We start from the raw sequence: 25,174 nt of genomic DNA on the forward strand, positions 1-25,174 counted from the left end.
AGGTAGTCTTGGTGGTTCCAAACTTCTTCCATTATAGAATGATGGAGGACACTGTTCTTGGGGACCTTCAATGCTGCAGAAAGTTGATTTGTACCCTTCCCCAGATCTGTGCCTCGACACAATCCGGACAATCCGGACAATTCCTTCAACCTCATGGCATGGTTTTTGCTCTGACATGCACTGTCAATCTCAAAGACGATCAATGGAAACAAGATGCATCTGAGCTCAATTTAGAGTCTCATAGCAACGAGTCTGAATACCTATGTGAATGAGGTATTTCTGTTTTTAATTTTTAATATATTTGCAAAAATGTCTAAAAACCTGTTTTCGCTTTGTAATTATGGGGTAGTGTGTATTGAATCCATTTTAGAATAAGGCTGTAATAAAATGTGGAAAAAGTTAGGGGATCTGAATACTTTCCGAAGGCACTGTACCATATGTGTAGGATCTTAATTTGAGCTAGTTTGCTACAGCAGGAAAATAATCCTAGAGCAGCAGGAAATGTAGATTATTATGTGGATTATAATGAATGAAAAATGTTGTAAGGGTTGATACATTTTTTGTTAGGGCAAATTAAGTATGACGTTCTAAAGTGAAATGACTATCTTTAGAATCCTTTTTAATTCTTCGAATAGACTACACTACCTCCAATACACTACAAGTTTGGATTTCCTACAAGTTTGGATTTCCTGCTGAACAGGAAAATTCTTACCAACAAAAGAGTGATCAAATTAAGATACTACATCTATATCAGTAGCTACATTAGGCTCAATTTAGTCCCCTTTTCACCCCTCATACACACACACACACACACACACACACACACACACACACACACACACACACACACACACACACACACACACACACACACACACACACACACACACACACACACACACACACACACACACACACAGACAGACAGGCACACGCATACACAGACCAAAAATATATTTAACTCAACTTACAATCTCTACGGCCACACCAGAGGTCAACAGAAGAAATGTCCATACTGTAATGATCGCCATCTTCATTCAAATCAACCGCAGACATAAAGGAGGAAAGAGAAAACACAGTAACATTATGGCATTATTGATGACTATGTTAAACAGGGGTAGCAAATTGTCCTCTTGGAGAGCTACAGTACTGTGGGTGCAGGGTTTTACTGCAGCCCTGCTTCAACACATCCAATTCAACTATTCGGCAGGTAGCTTAGTGGTTAAGAGGGTTGGGTCAGTAACTGAAAAGTTGCTGGTTTGAATCCCAGAGCTGACTAGATGAAACATCTGTCTGTGCTCTTGAGCAAGGCGCTTAACCCGAATGGCTCTGGATAAGAGTTTCAGCTAAATTACTCAAATGTAATCAGGATGTTGTCAATGTATGTTGAATCAGGTGTGTTTGAGCAGGGCTGGATCACAGTAGCTTTCCAAGAGGAGGGTTGTCCACCTCTGGAGTTAAAGGCTACAAACAAACTTGTCTGTGGGGTGCAATGGAAACCCTGTGTCAGAGACACATGGAATAGAAATGACCTTGTGTTTAGATGAAGCTTCTTTAAGATGCTGTGTCTGTATTCATGGCTGTTTTATACTAGTATTGTCATGGTAGTTTCACAGCTCCTCCTCTGTTCGTCTGAGAAATGACACTAACATAGTGTACCCCTCAAACCTCAAACTCAGAAGCAGACCACACACACACACACACATACAGACAGGAAACACTTATTTCATGCTGATCTATGTGTGAACATGACTAACAACAGCAACACCACTGCTGATAGGGAGAAAAGGTTCCCATAGTAAGAGTACATCATAATGATCAACATCTTCCTCTAATTAGGGACTGATTCAGACCTGGATTACTCTTTAGCCAATATACCACCAATCAATCAATCACCCAAAATAAAGGAAAGCAGCACTATGGTGAAGCCTGCGTCCCTCCAGGAACACGAGTCTACTAGTCTAAGCTTTGTCTGCCAATCATTCATTTAGCTGGTTGAGGTAAATACTGTCCTCTATTGGTTGATGTGCAGAATGCACCGTGTCAAGACAAGGCCTCTAGGTACATTAGTGTGGACATTTGCTTTTCAGTGCCAAGGGTACGGGTTCTTTTACATTGAAAACAATGTAAGAAACCTTATCACATTTGCAAGGTAGATCGATTTACAATTCACATCCCCGTAATTGTTTAACTGATCAAAAAATCTATATGATATTCATAATCCTAAATTCACAATCAACAAGTACATAGAATGCACTGTATACATACAGTACATATCTCAACTGAACGTCAAGTTTTGATCACACACGTACACACAAACATATTTGTTTTACTATCCTTCTGGGGACCAAACAATTGATTGCAATTTAATTATCCTATTTTGCCTAACCCTAAACCTAAACCTAACCCTAACCTTTAACCTAACCCTAACTTTAACTCTTACCTTAATTCTAAACCTAATAGAAAAAGAATGTGAAACTAGGAGTCCAACTATGGAAGCCCTGCCCAACCTATGTAAATTAACATTTAACAAAAAAATCCACAGTCTGTTAACAGACAAAAGCAAATGCATTAAATTAGAAACTCATAAGCAAAGAGAAGTTCACATTTCCATCAAAGGGGAATATGTGCAAAATGGCTGTTGTTGAACCACACCAATGATTAGACTATATCTTCATCATCACATCATGAAAGGTCATGTTGATGTTCATTTCTCTTCTGTCTCTCTTTTCCCCCTTCTCTCTGTATCCTCTGTGTGTCTGTCGATGCGCTCTCTTTCTCCTCTCTCTTGCTCCTCTTTCTCTCCCTCTCAATTCAGATCAATTTAAGGGCTTTATTGGCATGGGAAACATATGTTAACATTGCCAAAGCAAGTGAAATAGATAATAAACAAAAGTGAAATAAACAAGAAAACATTTACAGTAAACATCACACAAGTTCCAAAGGAATAGAGACATTTCAAATGTCATATTATGTCTATATACAGTGTTGTAACGATGTGCAAATAGTTCAAGTACAAAAGGGAAAATAAATAAACATAAATATGGGTTTACAATGGTGTTTGTTCTTCACTGGTTGCCCTTTTCTTGCCTCTGTCTCCTGTATATCTCTCTTTCTGTATATCTCTCTTTCTCCTCTATTTCTATCTCTCTCGCTGTCTTTCTATTTCTCCTCTTCTTTCGGTCTCTCTCGTTCTCCTTTTTTTGAGTCTCTCTCTCTTTCTCCTCTGATCTCCAGGCTCAAATCGTCAGTCCACCAGGTAGGTAGAGTATAAATCTACAGTGATTATAGTAGTTCAATAGCAGTCAGCTTTATTATCCCACATGTGTTTAGTAAGAAAGACAACTGTCTCTCTCTTTTCTTTTCTCAGGGCCTGGTGTGAAGCTGGTGGGAGGAGACAGTCGCTGTGCTGGTGGAGTGGATTGATACGACCAGGGAGAATGGCCCCCCTCTGGAGGGCTGAAACTTTATTTTTCTATGACCTTGGAAGAAATTTAGAAGGAGTGACTGCAACCACCATTATTCCTTTTTGTTTGTTTTGAGTTTTGCCACAGGGGAAACATGGGGTTTTGTTTATTTTAAGAGACTAGTTTAATTACGTCTGTTTTGCGTTCTGTACATTTAATTCCAGGATTTTTTATTTTTTTATTTTGTAGATCTTATTTTGTTGATTCTTAAAGAGTCGATGTCTGCGCCCCTGCGTAAATCTAATTAGCATAATACAAAAATCCTCTTAAAAATCCATCAGCTTAAACTAGAGAAATCGGTTTTTTTTGCAGTGGATGCATCTCAATCCACCGCATCCGCTGATGTCGCCCTTCTACATCTGCAGCAGTTTGGGTTACACATTAATACACATTGTTATTGTAGTTTGGTCAGGACGTGGCAGGGGTGTTTGTTTTATGTGGTTCGGGGTTTGTTGGGTTATGTGTTTATGTAGAGGGGTGTTTGTTTAGAGTGTTCCGGGGTTTTAGGTTTATGTTCTAGGTTTTGTATTTCTATGATTTTCTAGGTTGTGTATTTCTTTGTTGGTCTGGTATGGCTCTCAGTCAGGAACAGCTGTACATCGTTGTTGCTGATTGAGAGTCATACTTAGGTAGCCCTTTTTTCACCTGTGTTTTTGTGGGAAGTTGTTTTTGCACTGCTGTGTGTGTAGCCTGCAATACTGTTCGTTCATTTGTTTTCTTGTTTTGTTATTAAGTGTTCTAATAAAAGTTAATATGAGCACTCAACCCGCTGCGACTTGGTCCACTTCATACGACGGCCGTTACAGAAAGCCTGAATAAGTTCAAGCGTAAACATTTTCTTAACCAGTCACAGAAGTTGCATTAACTGTGCAATAATAATGTTTCAAATGATTTTTGAATGACTACCTCATCTCTGTTCCCCACACCTATAATTATCTGTAAAGGCCCTCCGTCGAGCAGTACATTTCACATACAGATTCAAACGGAAAGACCAGAAGTTTTTCAATGCCTCGCAAAGAAAGGCACGTATTGGTAGATGTGTAAACATTTTCAAAAGCAGACAATGAATATCCCTTTGAGCATGGTGAAGTTATTAATTACACTTTGGATGGTGTATCAATACACCCAGTCACTACAAAGACACAGGCGTCCTTCCTAACTCAGTTGCCGGAGAGGAAGGAAACCGCTCAGGGATTGCACAATGAGGCCAATGGTGACTTAAAATTTCAGTTTAATGGCTGTGATAGGAGACAACGGAGGATGGATAAACAACATTATAGTTACACCACAATACTAACCTAAATGACAGAGTGCCTAGAAGGAAGCCTGTACATAATACAAATATTCCAAAACATGCATTAAAGTAAAACTGCAAAAAATGTGGCGAAGAAATTATCCTTGTCTCCTAAATACAAAGCGAAATGTTTGGGGCAAATCCAACACATCACTGAGTACCACTCTTCATATTTTCAAGCATGGTGGTGGTTACATCATGTTATGGTTATGCTTGTTATTGGCAAGGTCTAGGGAGATTTTTCAGATAAAAATAAATGGATTAGAGCTACGCAAAGACAAAACTCTAGAGGGAAACTGGTTCAGTCTGCTTTCCAAAACTGAAAAAACTTCACCTTTCACCAGCAATAACCTAAAATGTAATTCCAAATATACACCGGAGTTGCTTACCAAGATTACATTAAATGTTCCTGAGTGGCCTCGTTACAGTGTTGACTTAAATAGGCTGGAAAATGTATGGCAAGACTTGAAAGTGGCTATCTAGCAATGATCAACAATCAACATGGCAGAGCTTGAAGAATCCAGGAGTGCAAAGCTCTTAGAGACTTAACCAGAAAGAGTCACAGCTGTAATCGCTGGCAAAGGTGATTGATTCAGGGGTGTGAAGACCTATGTAAATGAGATATTTCTGTGTTTCATTTTCAATAAATTAGCAAAAATGTCTAAAAACATGGTTTCTCTTTGTCGTTGTGGGGTATTCTGGGTATTGTTTGAATTCAGGATATACATTAACACAACAAAATGTGGAATTAGTCAAGGGGTATGAATAGTTTCTGAAGGCACTGTATGGTGTGAAAATGTTAGCATGGGTTGTTTCAAATACATAATTTTTTATATTTGACAAAGTCTAAACCTGAATTCCCACCAAAACTGGTGAATTACGTTTACTTTCTGTCCATCATTATACAATTGTTTGTGCTATAGTTCAGTCAATATTTAATAGATTTTTTCAATTCTAAAAGCTTTGAGTATCTCATTCTTTATGCAGCTGTTACATTTTTTGTAACCTTTTGATAACCGTTGCTAGCATTACTATTATTAGTATATTCATCTGTCCATTCTTATTTTTCTGTAAAAAAAAGGGGATATCTTTTCCACAAGCCATTTTTGTTTGTTGTTGAAGTTTGAAAAACAAACATAAAATATTTCGTTGTTGATTTTTACCTCTCATTACGTTATTGACTATGAATTATGAATGTTATTATGTGGATTATTGTTGTTAGTACAGTATATAGAGATAGTTGGCCAATTGCAACCAACAGGCAGAACTTAACATTCAGCTAAATGTTATGAACCCGATTTCTTAAAACGCTACTAATGGGAGATTACATGCACCTGCGTATTAAAACTAACTTGCTTGCTTTCAAAAACCCACAAGAATAAACCAGCAGCTCAGTTGATCTCCTGTTGTTATTGGCCACGTTCCACTGCCCAGACGTTGCTGACATATGCCAGACTTTACAATGCCTGGATAGGTATTTTATGTATCAGCTAACCGCATTATACGTTACAGCAATCTGGCGCTCGACGGTACAGTCGATGACGTGGCATGCAACCATTGGTTGACGCATGCAACGTCTGAGCAGGGGAATGTGACCACTGTGTCAAGCGAGTTTGATACCAGACAGCTGCATTTACGCCTTGATCACCCGACAGCGTCATTGCGCAAAATGGTACGCAGCATCATCTGGATATGTGTGCAACAAAAGTTCAACATTCACCTTCTGCTACCATTTCTGTCAAACCATCGACACATACAGTTTGATGCATACGTTCGATAAATCCAACTTATGCAGCACCGTTGGCGACGCATTTCTTAATTTTTTTGTCTGTTCTGTATTTTATTATTTTGGCATTAATACGTGTACGGAAAATACGGAGCGTAGGGGTTGGTAATGTTCTCTAGTTGCGCCGTGATTGGCTCAGTGTTCTGTCAGTCATGGGGACACTATGTCACCCCTAAATCGGGTAGAGCTCGAAAATTCAAGCCCCTTGGGTGCTACCCATCCAAGAAGGCTCCAGGTCATTCGCCACAGATAAAATTACCAAAATCACTTTACATCTACAGTAGCTTTGATTGGACTAATCATGTCAACATCATACTTTCAAAACCTTAACTAGCAAGCTAGACAAGCAGGCATGATCATGCATCAAGTCGGCAATCTACTGGCAAATCCTTTTCAATTCTTGTCATATGAAGAGAAATTATAGATAAAACATATTGCTGCTCATCGGCCATTGGACACAAACATTACACAACAAGTTGGAAATCGCAAATTCAACAATGAGTGCTAAGGCGCCACTGCAGCCCCGGGTTCGATCTCAGGCTGTTACAGCCGGCTGAGACCAGGAGACCCATGAGGCGGCGCACAATTGGCCCAACGTTGTCTGTGTTAGGGGAGGGTTTGGCCGGCCGGGATGTCCTCATCGTGCTCTAGCAACTCCATGTGGCGGGGCATGCTCCTGTAAGCTGACTTCGGTCGTCAGGTTGACTGTTTCCTCCAACATATTGGTGCGGCTGGCTTCCGTGTTAAGTGAACAGTGAGTCAAGAAGCAGTGCAGCTTGGCTCTCGACCTTCGCCGAGTCCGTAGGGGAGTTGCAGCGATGAGACAAGATCGTAACTAGCAATTGGATATCAGGAAAAAGGGGCTATCAATTGGATATCACGAAAAACGCCATGGACCAGAAAAGTCTAATACATTGGCCATGCTGGTCTGCCATGTTCAAAACAACTGGAAACTCAGTACTGGAAAATCTCAGACTGCAGTGAGTTCAAGACAACTGGGAACTCGGATAAAACTTGATTCGACTGGGAAAATATGGAAAATAATTTTGAATGGTCATCTAACTTGGAATTCCAAATTGGGATTTCGGGCCTCTTTCTAAAGCCCACAGGAAGGACCGCCACGCCACCTTCCTGTTCAAGTGAGCACAGCACATCGTGAGTCCAAAAATGTCTTGTATGCTGCTGCATAAATGATGTAATATGCCAGGGAGATATGTATACTGTAACTAAGAAAGTGATACTAAGTGTATGTTGTGTAGTAAGCTGTTAGTAGCCAATGTACCTCACCCTAATAATTTGGTCCCTTTCCCCCTCATAACTTAGCCTACTGTTCTGACTTGGTGGTGCACATATAGTCTGTCTTAGAGCAATGTCATCATAGAATATTGTAAGAGCTTTCATTGCCTGTTTATATGCCCCCTTTATTTGTCCTACGGTTCTGACTTGTACAGGGAGAATACTGTAAGAATGGCCCATGTTCTAGATTCTGTCACTGTACATTTAAAAAGTGCTGAACAAATAGTTATGTCGGTCTTAGCTCGCTCATTAATGTCTTGATGGTCAGGTGTAGCAGTGGTAAGGTGTTGGGACTGCTGTTGGGACTCTGCTGTTGGGACAGCTTTGTGTAGGCTCTAACAGTTTGTGGGCACCGTTTGTCACAGTTATAGTGCAATTAATGTATTGTTTAATGTTGTGTTGTGTAGTGGCTTTGCTGGCACGCATCTAAAAACAATTGGGGGGAGTTTGCCCCACACAGAATGAACTGCAACTGCAACGCAATGCGTTCCATTGGAAATGAATGTACTTCTGGTATACTAAAATACATTTGAACATGTGGAGAGAGAATGCAGGAGACAGTCAACTAATAAAGCAGGCAGCGGACCACTTAGTGGTGCTGAAACGTAAAGCTGCAACCGCAGTGCATTCAATAGAAGGTGAACAGCGCCTGGTGCTGAAAATATAGCTAACTTGTTATGTAAGTGTTGCACAGCAACAGATGGAGAAAACATACACCAGTTGGAGTAAAAAAATTTCCAAGCCTAGTCCAGTAAAAATAACTTCATTGTCTGAGGTAGGCTATAAGGTATACCTCACTGATTTGACAGATTCAACGCAGTTACATACCTCCGACACCACCAAAATATCAGCTATGCAGATAATTGTTTTTGTTTCAATTAAGGATTCTAGCTTTGAAGGGGTAAGAGAGCTTTAATACTTCAGGCTTCAAGTGATTGAATTCATTGCCAGACATCATTAGAAGTGCAGAATGTGTATTAAATATTTAAGTCCATATTTGTCCCGTTTTAGGAATGTGCATAATGCCTACATCATAATGACTATGTCATAATGCCTATATCATAATGCCTTCATCATAATGCCTATATCATAATGCCTAGATCATAAATCCTACATCATAATGCCTAGATCGTAATGTCTACATCATAATGCCTACATCGTAATGCCTACATCATAATGCCTACATCATAATGACTATATCATAATGCCTTCATCATAATGCCTATATCATAATGCCTATATCATAATGCCTACATCATAATGCCTACATCATAATGCCTACATCATAATTTCTACGTCATAATGACTATATCATAATGCCTACATCATAATGCCTTCATCATAATGCCTATATCATAATGCCTATATTTACTAATGACGTATTCATTAGTTACTATTGTTACAATAAACATATTATAGAAGGTTTGTATAAAATAAATTGCATATGCAGTCTTTCCAAATTATTCACAGATATTGAACTGTCAATTTGGAAAGAACACCCATTTGTAATAACAAAACATGCAACAAGAATGTAGTTCAGGCTTGTTCCTTGTAAGTCTAACTTTATAGATGTCCTTACCTTTGCCTGTTTAGTTGGGTATATAGAGTCGTATGTCTACAAGCGGAGATGCAGCTGACGCTTTATAGAGATGCGGGGCGTTGTACTTCACAAAGTGATTGGTCACCCTTATCTTGAAGGCGTTCCCTTTTTAGTCAGTCATGCAATTTCTTGTAAATCCTGGGTTGAGTTGCTGCCAGACTACATTGCTGACTCACTCCAGATCTTACAATGTCAGTGTATCACTATCACTTAATGTCCAATATACGAATGCCAATTAAGCAAATTGGAGAGAGAGAGAGAGAGAGAGAGAGAGAGAGAGAGAGAGAGAGAGAGAGAGATTTCACCCATTGGGACAAACACCCCATTGAAACCATGCATGCAGAGTTCTGTAAGATGCCCCTACATGTAAAGATTATAACGAAAAACAATGCATGCAGGGTAGAATTAGGCCAATATCCACTAATAATAAAAACTCAAAATAACAATTCAGTTTTGAGTTCACAAACCTGTTCTACTAACACACTGAAGCCTCAGGACCAGAAAATCCAAACAATCAGAATAAACCAAATTACAACACAGTCAAATCAAAACTACATTACCTATTGGGAAACACAAGCACAAAGGAAAATGCAGTGCTATCTGGCCCTAAATCGACAGTACGCCATGGCCACCTTAGAAAAACCTTGACAAAGTACAGACTCCAACGCTTCCCACAGTTGTGTCAAGTTGGCTGGATGTCCTCTGGGGGGTGGACCATTCTTGATACACACAGGAAACTGTTGAGCGTGAAAAACCCAGCAACGTTCAGTTCTTGACACATTCAAACCGGTGCGCCTGGCACCTACTACCAAACCCCATTCAAAAGCACGTCAATCTTTTGTCTTGCCCATTCACCCTCTGAATGGCACACATGCACAATCCATGTCTCAATTGTCTCAAGGCTTTAAAATCCTTCTTTAACCTGTCTCCTCCCCTTCAATTGGCATCAATAAGAGATCATAGCTTTCACCTGGATTCACCCGGTCAGTCTATGTCATGGAAAGAGCAGGTGTTCTTAATTTGTTTGTCTACTCAGTGTGTATAAGTAGTGTCTTGTATAGGGCATTGAGTGGACTAGGATTAGGATAAATGTCTGCCTCCCTGTCTGTCTGTAATAACATGCATAGAGAAATTAGTCTGCCGTATGATTATGGAAGATAGAGTTTGGGTTGACAAACTGACTCAGCCTGCATTCTAAATAGCACCCTATTCTTTATATATTGAACTACTTGTGAGCACAAAACAAGGGACATTTTCAAACCAGCTTATCTGCAGTGAATGTCCAGTTGCAAGTGGGAAACGCTGTCTTTGTGACATCATCACTACCAATGAATTTAGCTTCCTTTTACATCAGCCTCTGTTCTTATCACCTGAGAGAGAGAGAGACAGAGTGAGTGAGGCAGAGAGAGCGAGGGAGAAAAAGAAAGTAAGAGCGAGAATGAAAGCGAAATTAAGAAGAGAGAGTCATTTGTCTGGAGCTATCAGCACTTAATAAATGCTGCTTTTTAAATTACCTTTTAGCCAAGTCACATTTTGCTATTTTTTAACTCTCTCCCACAGGCCTCCCCTACCAGAATTACACTGCATTTTTGGTGCGGACCCATTGAAGAGTTGGAAGGATGGATCATGTGTTAAACAACACTGGGTGTGTGAGAAAGCACAGTAAATATTCTCTCAATGTTAGGTCCTGCAGGCTGTCCCAACACATAATAATGACTTGAAAACATCTTATAGTGCAAAAGGACCTTAGTTTACACTAACAAATTGTATTCTATATCCATTTTAATAGAAAACAAGTTATTAATCAATTTGTTTGATAAGATTACAGATTTTCTCATTTGAGTTTTAGGGGACCCCACATATGGTCCCGATGCCAAATTTGGGAACCACTGCTCTAACTTGGACGCTAATGGAGTTGCACTGGATATCCCTGTGGGAGTTAAGCTGTTTTTAGTTTATTTGTAACCAAATTAAACTATTTATTTGATGTCTTTCAAGAGGCCAATGCTATGTGAAGTTTGTCCACCATTCATCAGGCCCAGGGCAGTGGAGCTGTGGTCTTATAGGCTCTAACTGTGGTCTAACTAGACTCTAACTGGGGTCTAACTAGACTCTAACTGTGGCCTGACTAGACTCTAACTGCGGCCTGACTAACTGTAGCCTAACTAACTAGACTCTAACTGTGGCCTAAGTAGACTGTGGTCTAACTAGACTCTAAATGTGGTCTAACTAGACTCTAACTGTGGTCTAACTAGATTCTGTGGACTAACTAGACTAACTGTGGTGTAACTTGTTTCTAACTGTGGTCTAACTAGGCTCTAACTGTGATCTAACTACACTCTTACTGCGGTCTAACTAGACTCTAACTGTGGTCTAATTAGACTAACTGTGGTCTAATTAGACTAACTGTGGTCTAATTAGGCTCTAACTGTGGTGTAACTAGGCTAACTGTGGTCTAACTAGACTAATTGTGGTCTAACTAGACTAACAGTGGTGTAACTAGACTAACGGTGGTGTAAATAGACTAACTGTGATCTAACTAGACTAACTGTGGTGTAACTAGACAAACTGTGGTCTAACTAGACTAACGGTGGTGTAACTAGACTAATGGGGTCTAACTAGACTGTGGTTTAACTCGAGTAACTGTGGTCTAACTAGACTCTAACTGTGGTCTAACTAGACTCTAACTGTGTTCTAACTAGACTCTAACTGTGGTCTAACTAGATTAACTGTGGTCTAACTAGACTAACTGCGGTCTAACTAGACTAACTTTGGTTTAACTAGACTAACTGTTGTCTAACTATAATAGCTGTGTTCTCACTAGGCTCTAGCTGTGGTCTAAATCGACTCTAACTGAAGTCTAACTAGGCTAACTGTGGTCTATCTATACTAACATTGGTCTAAATAGACTAACTGTGGTGTAACTAGACTAACTGTGGTCTAACTAGACTCTAACTGTGGTCTAATTAGACTAACTGTGGTGTAACTAGACTAACTGTGGTCTAACTAGACTCTAACTGTGGTCTAATTAGACTAACTGTGGTCTAATTAGACTAACTGTGGTCTAATTAGGCTCTAACTGTGGTGTAACTAGGCTAACTGTGGTCTAACTAGACTAACTGTGGTCGAACTAGACTAACAGTGGTGTAACTAGACTAACGGTGGTGTAAATAGACTAACTGTGATCTAATTAGACTAACTGTGGTGTAACTAGACAAACTGTGGTCTAACTAGACTAACGGTGGTGTAACTAGACTAATGGGGTCTAACTAGACTGTGGTTTAACTCGACTAACTGTGGTCTAACTAGACTCTAACTGTGGTCTAACTAGACTCTAACTGTGGTCTAACTAGACTCTAACTGTCGTCTAACTAGACTAACTGTGGTCTAACTAGACTAACTGCGGTCTAACTAGACTAACTTTGGTTTAACTAGACTAACTGTTGTCTAACTAAACTAAACTAAACTATAATAACTGTGTTCTCACTAGGCTCTAGCTGTGGTCTAAATCGACTCTAACTGAAGTCTAACTAGGCTAACTGTGGTCTATCTATACTAACGTTGGTCTAAATAGACTAACTGTGGTCTAACTAGACTCTAACTGTGTTCTAACTAGGCTCTAACTGTGGTCTAACTAAACTGTGGTTTAACTAGACTAACTGTGGTTTAACTAGACTGGCTGTGATCTTACTAGACTAACTGGTCTAAGTAGACTAACTGTGGTCTATATTTGCTACATTATAGTGTGCATATAACTGTGTAACATCACTGTTTTTATTCAAGTATTTACAGTTATTCATCCATTTTAAAAAACAGACTTTTTCTATGTTTGCTTCCATTCTGTTCCATGCAGTATGTACCATGTGATCATTCTACTGATGAAATACATCTGCAGTGTATACTGTGATACAGGTATGTCATTTACTTGTCAGGTATACTCTAATACTAAGTCTTGTAATGTACTATAAGTAACTCCAGTGTTTTCCTTCTAAATGGTGTCAGTTATTAGTTGTTGTAGCACAGTAAAAACACTTTAGTTAATATATAGAAAATAGTCCTTATCAGTAAAGATATAGCAGTACCAGAATTGACCAGTAGATGGGTTATGTCATCCTCGGAAATGTGACCAGAGCCCGTATTTACAAAGCATCGTACATTAAGAGTGCTGATCTAGGATCAGTTTTGTCTTTGACCTCACTCCTTTTTTCTTTTATTTTTACTTAGCTCAACCAGTACACAGGAACCAATGGGATAGTCCCAAAACTTCAAACTCTGCCCATCTAGCAACGCAATGTTCCTGTTTGATAAAATATTCACATTGAAAAAGTCTGTGCAGCATTCTGGAACTTGAACTTTCAGTTCGATTTGAGCTTGACTGTAAAGTAAAACATACTGCCGTTTTCCTAACACTCACATTTTCTGGATAAGCCCAAGTTAACTACATTTGACCATATGTCTGAACCCACCATCCGGTGGTGCATTAGTTCCTTGTTGTTTAGCCAAATAAGGTAACGGATATCCTGATGTTGACACAGAATATGGAGGTGTTTAGACTTTAAAACACACATTACTGCAATCGTAATGTAATGTAGACTGTAATTAATGTAGGCTACTGTCCCACGGACATGTTACTCCAATTTTACATTTCATACTCACTCAGTTCATCTTGTTGCGTTTGTCTTAACGAACCAATATAACATAACTCTCTAAGACTGTGGTAAGATTTATTTTCACCAGATATGATAGTTTTATGCATGGTCTGATTATTTTGTAACATGTTAATGGTTCTGGGGGATTGAGCAGGTGAACGATAACTGGGCCTAAGTACATTGCCTTGCAAAAGTATTCATACCCCGTGGATTTCTGAACATTTTATTGTCTTACAGTAGGACTCAAATGGATATAATTGTATTTTTTGTCAACAATCTACATTAAAAAAAAGAATAAAAAAAGAATATAAATGTAATAAAAAATATATAATTGTTGCATAAATATTCCGCTCCTTGAGTCAATACATGTTAGAAACCTTTGGTATCGATTACAGCTTTGCATCTTCTTGGGTAAGTCTCTAAGAGCTTTGCATACTTGGATTGTGCAATATTAGCAAATTATTATTTTCAAAAATGTTCAGTCTTGGCTAGACAGCAATTTTCAAAACTTGACATAGATTTTCAAACAGATTTAATTCAAAACTTTAATTTGGCCATTCAGGAACATTCACTGTCGTCTTGGTAAGCATCTCCAGTGTAGATCTGGCCTTGTGTTTTATGTTATTGAACTGCTGAAAGGTCCCAGTGTCTGGTGGAAAGCAGACTGAACCAAGTATTTATATATTTATATATAGTGTGTGTGTATATACTGTACTAGTCAAAAGTTTGGACACATCTACTCATTCCACGGTTTTTCTTTATATTTACTATTTTCTACATTGTAGAATTAAGGTGAAGAATCCTGATTGGCGCAGCGGTTTAAATCAAATCAAATCAAACTTTACTTGCCACATGATTCAAATACAACAGGTGTAGACTTTACCGTGAAATGCTTACTTACAAGTAAATTGTCCGGTGGCGATTTTTATGAATTGTTCAGCAGTCTAATGGCTTGGGGGTGAAAGATGTTGAGGAGCCTTTTGGTCCTAGGCTCCGGTACCGCTTGCAGTGCGGTAGCAGAGAAAACAGTCTATTACTTGGGTGACTGGAGTCTCTGGAAATTTTATGGACTTTCCTCTGACACCGCCTATTATATAGGTCCTGGATGGCAGGAAGCTTGGCTCAAGTGATGTACTGGGCCGTACGCACTACCCTCTGTAATGCCTTACAGTCAGATGCCGATCATACATTTTATCTGTTAATGGTTAAGTCATTCTCCTACTCCTTCACTCATCTCTTCTAATCCCTCTCAGCCCCCAGTCAACTGAATATTCCTCCAGGTGGCGGCAGAGTGGACTTTGTGGAGCTGATGTTGGCAGGTACAGCAGACATGATAGGAGTGGAGGAGCTCAGGGATGCTTTCAGAGGTACATACTCAGATTATTTTTTTAAGCTGTTGATATAGTAAAACCACCTAATATCAAATCATGTGTTCCCTCTCAACCTGCACCTCTTCTCTTTCTTCCTCTCACGTTCATACATGTTTCAGGGTAGTTGTTGTTCGTATGTATTTTATTGATATAATCCTTAATAATACTATACAGTTGAAGTTGGAAGTTTACATACACCTTAACCAAATTCATTTAAACTCAGTTTTTCACAATTCCTGACATTTAATCCTAGTAAAAATGCCCTGTCTTAGGTCAGTTAGGATCACCACTTTATTTTATGAATGTGAAATGTCAGAATAATAGTAGAGAGAATGATTTATTTCAGCTTTTGTTTCTTTCATCACATTCCCAGCGGGTCAGAAGTTTACATACACTCAATTAGTAATTGGTAGCATTGCCTTTAAATTGTTTAAAATGGGTCAAACGTTTCGGGTAGCCTTCCACTAGCTTCCCACAATAAGTTGGGTGAACTTTGGCCCATTCCTCCTGACAGAGCTGATGTAACTGAGTCAGGTTTATAGGCCTCCTTGCTCGCACACGCCTTTTCAGTACTGCGCACACATTTTCTATAGGATTGAGGTCAGGGCTTTGTGATGGCCACTCCAATACCTTGACTTTGTTGTCCTTAAGCCATTTTGCCACAACTTTGGAAGTATGCTTGGGGTCATTGTCCATTTGGAAGACCCATTTGCGACCAAACTTTAACTTCCTGACTGACGTCTTGAGGTGTTGCTTCAATGTATCCACATAATTTCCCTCACTCATGATGTCATCTATTTTGTGAAGTGCGCCAGTCCCTTCTACAGCAAAGCACCCCCACAACGTGATGCTGCCATCCCTGTGCTTCACGGTTGGGATGGTGTTCTTTGGCTGGAAAGCCTCCCCCTTTTTCCTCCAAACATAACAATTGTCATTATGGCCAAACAGTTCTATTTTTGTTTCATCAGAGCAGAGGACATTTCTCCAAAAAGTACGATCTTTGTCCCCATGTGCAGTTGCGCACCGTAGTCTGGCGTTTTTATGGCGGTTTTTGAGCAATGGCTTGTTCCTTGCTGAGTGGCCTTTCAGGTTATGTTCTTGTGCTTCCATCATGCTGTACATAAACAATGTGTACTTCCTGTTTATTCAATAAATAATTTAACTGAGATTAAAGACATTACCTGTCTAGTACATTATTGTTCTCCTTACTCTGTTTTTATCTAACATTGACAAGACACCTCTGTTTTATACTTTATCTAGTATTAACATGGACTCTAGAAGGACAAGTCACCTCTGTAACAAAGACGCAGGGAGTCAGGAAGCAGGTGCAGATCATGAGTTTAATAATAACAGACACGGAGAGTTACAAAACAAGAGAAGCATCTGGACATGAAAACAGAACCAATACTGCCTCATGACTGAGGTTGGTGAGGGCTATATGAAGGGAGAGTAATCAGGGTGGTGATGAAGTCCAGGTGTGCTTAATGATGGGGAGCAGGTGTGCGACGTCGAGTGCCGGAGGGAGGGAGCAGGAGGATGGCGCCACAAGGTTGGGGTAAGCAGGTTCTCTGGTATCCTGGTCCCCAGGCGGTGGTTCTCATCTTTGACCAGGAGATGGGGGGGTTATGAAGTTGGAGCCATGAGAGGCAGAGGATGACTTTGTGTACGAGTGAGGTGATGATGAAGAAGGGAAGGCTTTCCTGGTGCTTGGGACCCACGGTGAGGGGTGCCGTGATGTGAGTAATTGTGCCGAATCCCAAATCCAGGACTTGGACAGGAAAGGGAGAGGAGAGCGTGTATGAGGTTAAGCTCAGGGAGGAGGCGAGGGCCTGGTCGTAGAAGTTCCCTGTGGCACCGGAGTCCACTAGAGCTGTAGAGACAACACTTGAGGGACAGCCAGCTGGTGAAATGGGAACCAGAAAGGGTTTGGCGGAAAACGATGAAAATGGAATACTCAAATGGGAGACAGAAGGTCATGGGGCCACCCCTCTGCTCTAGTGGACCCCGGGTTAGGACGCACCGGACACCACTGAAGCTGGTTCCCCTCCTGGCCACAATTGGGACAGAGCCCTAGCTGTCTCCGGCGACGCCGCTCTACCGCGGAGAGGTGTGTGGCCCCTACCTATATGGGTTCAGGCTCTGCCTCAGGTCAGCTGTCATGACGTGGCCCTCTTGGGTGTATATCATGCCCCCCCCCCCTCTCACTCTCTCTCCCACCACAGGTTTTATGACGGTTATAAATACTGTGTGGAAACTTTGGGTTTGGGTGTATTGAGGAAGAGAGCCTATGGAGAACAAAGACATTCTCCCCTCCAAAATTCCTAATCCCCAAAATTGGAGAATTAAACAATATTTATATTTTTCAGAATGTGGGAATGGTCCGTGGGTATTTAAAGAATAATACTGTAGAATGTATTAATCATTTGTGATGTAACTATAGATGGTAGGACAACATAAATGTAACTATGGAAGTGTACATTCCTCAGTTATTAGTTTTCTACCTGAATGTTGTATAAAATTAATGATTAAGTATAAGACAGTGGCCACACCCAAGTGAGCACAGACATTACATTGGCGTCACGGAATGCCCCTATGCTCAGAAGTGTATAAAACCCACTGGTGACGAAATTTACAGTCATACCAGTAAACACACGGTACGCTGGATGTCACGAATGGTTAAGAAATGTACATTTAGTCAAAGAATGCTAGGACGCTGTCCCCACGTTGAAATGGCTACCAATCTATAGGCCAAGGAGACCAGACAGTGTGTAGTGTTGGCTACACGGCTGGAAATGGTTAAACTCTAAAACATTTCTACAGAAGGAGCAAATCCTAAACAACGCTTTTACCAGTCTGCAGCTGGACATATGCGTAGCCGAAGACAAGAATACCAACAACCGCGGGAGTATCTATTCTAACTGATCACTCTAAGAACGAATGGTACTCTGAAAATCCATTCTAAAGAACACTTCTCTACTCTGACTTATCCGTTATAACAGAGCTGCTGAACATGCTACAACCACGAAAGACATTGTGACTTCTGGGGAACACAACCAGAGACTCACTGATGAACTATTCTCCACAGAATGATCGAGTGACTTCAAAAGAGAGACAACAACGACATACAAGCGTAAATATGTATATTGCAATTTATTCTCGAATGAGCGGTCGTTCATGTGCAAAGTATTAGCATGTCCATGAGTATAATTATCGACTGTGTGTTAGTGGCTCCATTTTGTCTTTCCCGCTCCTTATCTGTCTCCACCCTTTTCAGTGTCTACCAAGCTATCAAATCGGTGTAGTCCCTTAAGGACATTTTCATTGCATTGTTAGTAACCAAAAGCTATACTGTCTGTTTGTTTGTTATGTAATTCTGTGTGATTATTTAGTTAGTAAATAAATAATTAAGCCAATTTGTATATCGCTGATTCATTATTTAGACTAGGGTCCGTGCAGATAACCAATAATTTTACGATGTTCAGAATGAGAATGACCGAGGTAATAATCATAAATAGAAGACTAAATCGATAAGATATGAAAATATCTGAAGAGTTATATCCGGGAAGTCGTAACTATGTAAAACAACATTTTCCCGTGGTGCCCCGACTTCCTATGTTAGGCGGAGCAGAACAAGGGGAACCCAAGAGCAGTCTCAGACGAGGAAATTGGGATGAAATAACCAAGGTATTTATTGCAACACAGAGGAGGCTGAGGTTGGAGCGAGAGGGGTTGGGACAGGGTAAGCAGGTCCGGAGGGGAATCCAAGGGAGTGGTAGTGTGCGGAATCCAGGATAGGGTAGCAGGATGATGAGACATGGGACAGGAGACAGGGACCAGAGTCAGAGCGGCAGAACTGTAGTGGAGAGGTAAAACAGCATCAGGCAGGAAATAGGCACAGCAGGGTAACAGGATCTGAATAGTAACAAATAGCTAGAAGCATAGAGATTACAATCTGGCAGTGTGGAAGAGGCAGGACTGAGTATTTGTAGAGGTCTTGATTATGGAATGGGTTGCAGCTGGTGGGGATCGGCTCTGACTCCAGCACACCTGTCTCTTCCCACACAATCACACACAAACACACAGAGAGGGGGAAAGAGCACTGGGGGAGGCGGCAGGTCAAAGAGACACAGGATGAGCAGTAGAGGGCGTTGCAGGAGCAGATGTGACATCCTAGTTAATTAATGTTTACATGATTTGTTTAATCACGTAATAATTAAATCTAGAGAACTGATTTGATATAAATAAGTCTTCACATTTGGACCTCTCGGTGGTGGGGGCTCCTGTCAGATAGGCGAAATAGAGATAGCACTGGAGCAGGAAGCCACGGCATTTGAATGGAATATCGTCATGCTTCTCCGGAAGGGACAGTCGGGCATCTCTGACCTGGGCAGACGGCTGGGTAGGCTGGGGGACTGGCTCACTGTGACGACCTGTGGTAGGAGGCCCTCCGTCAGAGGTATGGAGAACCTTGCTGGTGGTGTCGGGGCAGTGGAGAATATGGAGGACCTCATTCATGGTCATACCCAGTAGAGGATGCTGGTCTGGTATTGGTCGAGTAGATTACCTTGTTCCTCGATCGTCTGGAAGATGGTGTTATCTTCTGCTGCTTCCATAATTTCTGAGGCAGTATTCTGTAAAACAATGGAATTGACCCCAACCCTGGTGACCAATCACTCTTTCTTAAAGACTCAATTCTCCAAGAACCTGGCTCTTGCTGCCCCTAGTGGTAGGATGTGAGTAGTGGAAATAGACGATGGTTTTGTCTCCATAATCTCCACTCGTTCACTACTCCCCACAAATGTAAAATCATTGGTTTGGTGTAGGCATGGAGGGAGTATCCATAGACCAGTAATTTCCAGAAGTGCACACTACAGAAGGGGATATTATTTGGACGCAACCTGATTCCCTGGCATAATCCACTTATCGACCTCCATTCCTAACATCATTACACTGCATTCCATACTAAATGTTTATTTTTGGGAGTTGTGACAATTACTAAATGTTTGGATAGAACGTGATTGAATGTGTCAGGAAAAAATGGTTTGAAATTAGTTCTGGTTTGAACGTTGTTAATTAAATGTGTTATATTTTCCTTGTCCCAAATGACAGGTATTTATCCATGGCATGAGAAGGGAAGTCTGGATGGGACTTCATGACAGCCATGCAGAGGAAGTTTGACAGTGGGTTGATGGGACATCTTACTACTTCATGACAGATATACAGAGAGAGTTTGGCAGTGGGTTGATGGGGCATCTTACTACTTCATGACAGATATACAGAGAGAGTTTGGCAGTGGGTTGACGGGACATCTTACTACTTCATGACAGATATACAGAGGGAGTTTGGCAGTGGGTTGATGGGACATCTTACTAGTTCATGACAGATATACAGAGGGAGTTTGGTGGTGGGTTGATGGGACATCTTACTAGTTCATGACAGATATACAGAGGGAGTTTGGTGGTGGGTTGATGGGACATCTTACCACCCAGTGAGTGGACCACCTGGTTCTCTGTGTTGTCGAACCAGATGATTTGGTTACACTTTATAACAACACTCATGAATAGGCCATTATAAATGTACATTTGTTATACATGTTTGGAATTGCTTTATAAATGTTTACAGATAACGAAATACTAATGTATTAATATTATATACACTATTTATGAATATACTATTAATATATGCTTATTCATTTAGTAATTCAGTGTAATTTTAAACAACTTCTTTGCATTGAGGACTGTGCTATGGTCACCCAAAGGTCATCAGGTCCATTGAAGAGCTGAAACAATGTAGGGAGCATTATGAAAACCAACTGGGTCTGTGAGAACCAGACGCACAATCAACTGGGTCTGTGAGAACCAGACGCACAATCAACTGGGTCTGTGAGAACCAGATGCACAATCAACTGGGTCTGTGAGAACCAGACACACAATCAACTGGGTCTGTGAGAACCAGACACACAATCAACTGGGTCTGTGAGAACCAGACGCACAATCAACTGGGTCTGTGAGAACCAGACGCACAATCAACTGGGTCTGTGAGAACCAGACCCACATCCATGTTGAACACTAGTTGTAATGGTTATGGCTCCATGGTTAAAGAAAGAGATGTCTGGGATTGTCCAACTGACAGGGTCTCTTTCATGTTTGAATCCTAGATTGCACCTTTATTAAGACTATCTGATGGAGTTGTGTTGGATATCCATGTGAGGTTTTAAGCTGTTTTAGTTTTTATTTGTAATTAAACTGACAACATATCAGAAATGATTATGGACTCCAGTGGACAAAATATACAGTAGAAGTTACCAGGTGTTATATTAGTAGTGAAGAATACATGTACTGTATACCATTATGTAATGTATTGTAGTGAATGTGGGGGCTGTCCCTCATCCAGCAACTGTCAACACAACACCTTAGTCATTACACCAAGAGATATGAAACCCTTGATGAGGTTGCTAGGTGTTGGGTTAAGGTCACTACAGTATAAACTCAGTATAGACCAGGTTATGAGGTTGCTAGGTGTTGGGTTAAGGTCACTACAGTATTAACTCAGTATAGACCAGGTTATGAGGTTGCTAGGTGTTGGGTTAAGGTCACTACAGTATTAACTCAGTATAGACCAGGTTATGAGGTTGCTAGGTGTTGGGTTAAGGTCACTACAGTATTAACTCAGTATAGACCAGGTTATGAGGTTGCTAGGTGTTGGGTTAAGGTCACTACAGTATAAACTCAGTATAGACCAGGTTATGAGGTTGCTAGGTGTTGGGTTAAGGTCACTACAGTATTAACTCAGTATAGACCAGGTTATGAGGTTGCTAGGTGTTGGGTTAAGGTCACTACAGTATTAACTCAGTATAGACCAGGTTATGAGGTTGCTAGGTGTTGGCTTAAGGTCACTACAGTATAAACTCAGTATAGACCAGGTTATGAGGTTGCTAGGTGTTGGGTTAAGGTCACTACAGTATTAACTCAGTATAGACCAGGTTATGAGGTTGCTAGGTGTTGGGTTAAGGTCACTACAGTATTAACTCAGTATAGACCAGGTTATGAGGTTGCTAGGTGTTGGGTTAAGGTCACTACAGTATAAACTCAGTATAGACCAGGTTATGAGGTTGCTAGGTGTTGGGTTAAGGTCACTACAGTATAAACTCAGTATAGACCAGGTTATGAGGTTGCTAGGTGTTGGGTTAAGGTCACTACAGTATAAACTCAGTATAGACCAGGGGCCGGATTCACAAAACATAACATACGAAAAAAACGTAAGAAGTTTCTTAAGGGAAAAAAAGAATAGCAATTCATTAGGAATTCATAGTTTTCTTAGGAACTTTGTAAATATCTTTCCTAAGAACTTTGTAAATATCTTATTATGTGGCATTGACATTAGTGAAGTGCTTGAAACCAATAAATAAGCCTATGGGACAGGGATGATAGGATTTGTCCCACTATAATAAAGCGTTAATATTTCCATTTGATTACATTTATTTATCTGCTTTATGTCTCGAGATTTGTTTTGTTGTTGGCTCGCAAACCCTTAAACAAACGTTATTTGTTCACACATAACATTCAAACTAGCTATATCAAAAACAAAAATGGATAAACAAGGAAAGCGCAATAAAAACTTCAGCAAACAAGAGCTTGAAGTGATGGTGGAGGAAATATCAACCAGGAAAAGGTTGCTGTTGGGGAGACTTGAAAACTGTGGGGTCACTGCAGAGAACAAAAAGAGAGGATGGGCGAGAGTGGCTGAGTGTGTCTCTGCCGTCAGGGTAAGGGACAGTGACGCTGCCGTAAAAAAGAGTGGTTCGACATTAAGTGGGCATAGCTAACAGCATTAACATTAGCTAAGTTAGCCAAGTTCTTCTTTGAAAATTGACGAGCTAATGCTAGCTATTTAACACTTCTAGAATATTGTAATATATTGTTAATTAATAGCTAGCTAGATATACATTTAATTTGTTTTCTTGCTGTATGGTAGCTAACTGTGTCTGTGGCAGTGGCGCACAAAAAAGTTTCTTAAAAAGTATCAATTCGTCACAAGACAAGGGTTTAGCTGTCCTAAAGTTAAATACATTTCCAAGAAGAAACCAAAACATTATTTTCAAGAATACCATTTCTTTTTAACGTTTTTCCTAGGAAGAAACTATGAGAAAAAAATTAAGAACATTTCTAATAACTTTATTGAGGAATAGCAACTTTGCTGAACTTTCTTCATAATTCTATAGTTAAGGAAAAAATGGCAGTTAAGAAGAAATGTCTACTTAAGAAGGTTTCGTGAATCCGGCTCAGGTTATGAAGTTCTTAAGTGTTGGGTTAAGGTCACTACAGTATAAACTCAGTATAGACCAGGTTATGAGGTTGCTAGGTGTTGGGTTAAGGTCACTACAGTATTAACTCAGTATAAACCAGGTTATGAGGTTGCTAGGTGTTGGGTTAAGGTCACTACAGTATAAACTCAGTATAGACCAGGTTATGAGGTTGCTAGGTGTTGGGTTAAGGTCACTACAGTATAAACTCAGTATAGACCAGGTTATGAGGTTGCTAGGTGTTGGGTTAAGGTCACTACAGTATAAACTCAGTATAGACCAGGTTATGAGGTTGCTAGGTGTTGGGTTAAGGTCACTACAGTATTAACTCAGTATAGACCAGGTTATGAGGTTGCTAGGTGTTGGGTTAAGGTCACTACAGTATTAACTCAGTATTGAAAAGGTTATGAGGTTGCTAGGTGTTGGGTTAAGGTCACTACAGTATTAACTCAGTATTGAAAAGGTTATGAGGTTGCTAGGTGTTGGGTTAAGGTCACTACAGTATAAACTCAGTATTGACCAGGGTATGAGGTTGCTAGGTGTTGGGTTAAGGTAACTGCAGTATAAACTCAGTATAGACCAGGTTATGAGATTGCTAGGTGTTGGGATAAGGTCAGTATAAACCAGGTTGTGGGGACTGTCTGGTAATTAGTCAAATATTATGTTATTGGTGTAGAAAAAGTAATGATCAGTAGGCTGGATGTATTATAAACATTGTATTGTGAAGACACGTTTATTTAGTTACTAGCATTACCCTGTACCAAAACCTGTCTAGCTGTCTGTTGAATTACACTGGACCAAAACCTGTCTAGCTGTGTGTTGAATTATACTGGACCTAAACCTGTCTTGCTGTCAGTTGAACATGTTTATGGCTAAACATGGGACAGTGTGGTACTCAGGAAGGATTCTAGAATGTTGAGTACAAACATATTCTGTTTGTAGAAGCTGAAGGCAGCAGGCATGTTGTTGAACTACTGGTGATGTGTTCATTGCATCTCAGCTTGCCCTGAAGGATCAACACAAAATTTTTATTCTCCTCCTCTTCCTCCTCCTCCTCATCGTCATTACAATATTCGTCATCATCATCCTCCATCCGCACCATCTTCACCATCATCATCATCATCATCTTCACCATCATCATCATCATCTTCACCACTAATTGGAACCCAGGACTCCTGTTACTGAATGGACTATCCTGGCTAAATAAATAAATAAATAAAATTAACCACCACCATCATCATCATCACCACCACAAGGCTTACATAGTGTCCTCTCTTGGGCAGGTGGTACGCTAGCGAAATATTATCTGGATTGGTTTCTATTGTATCCTGAACGTCCGGAACAATGGTAATACAATACTGGTAATAGAACACTAGTAGTAGAATACTGGTAATATAACACTGGTAACAG

The 25,174-nt window shown here is 40.3% G+C and overlaps 1 protein-coding gene and 1 long non-coding RNA gene across 2 annotated transcripts in view; one reads left to right on the forward strand and one right to left on the reverse strand.

Moving 5' to 3' along the window:
• The window catches only part of LOC106610458 (ecto-ADP-ribosyltransferase 4), a 16,206-nt gene extending 6,525 nt beyond the window's left edge, over positions 1–9,681 (reverse strand). The window contains exons 1-2 of the mRNA XM_014209835.2: positions 9,423–9,681; positions 972–1,031 (exon numbers count right to left, since the gene is read on the reverse strand). Of these exons, the coding sequence (XP_014065310.1) occupies positions 972–1,031 (60 nt within the window). The 5' untranslated portion in view covers positions 9,423–9,681. The remainder of the gene's footprint in view (positions 1–971; positions 1,032–9,422) is intronic.
• A 5,669-nt stretch (positions 9,682–15,350) lies between these two features.
• LOC123742401 (uncharacterized) lies at positions 15,351–19,150 on the forward strand. The gene is made up of 3 exons (XR_006769530.1): positions 15,351–15,459; positions 18,462–18,592; positions 19,082–19,150. It is a non-coding gene; the product is annotated as an uncharacterized lncRNA (long non-coding RNA).
• The last annotated feature ends 6,024 nt before the right edge of the window (positions 19,151–25,174 follow it).

Source organism: Salmo salar, chromosome ssa04, assembly GCF_905237065.1.
Source record: "Salmo salar chromosome ssa04, Ssal_v3.1, whole genome shotgun sequence".
NCBI classification, from domain to species: Eukaryota; Metazoa; Chordata; class Actinopteri; order Salmoniformes; family Salmonidae; genus Salmo; species Salmo salar.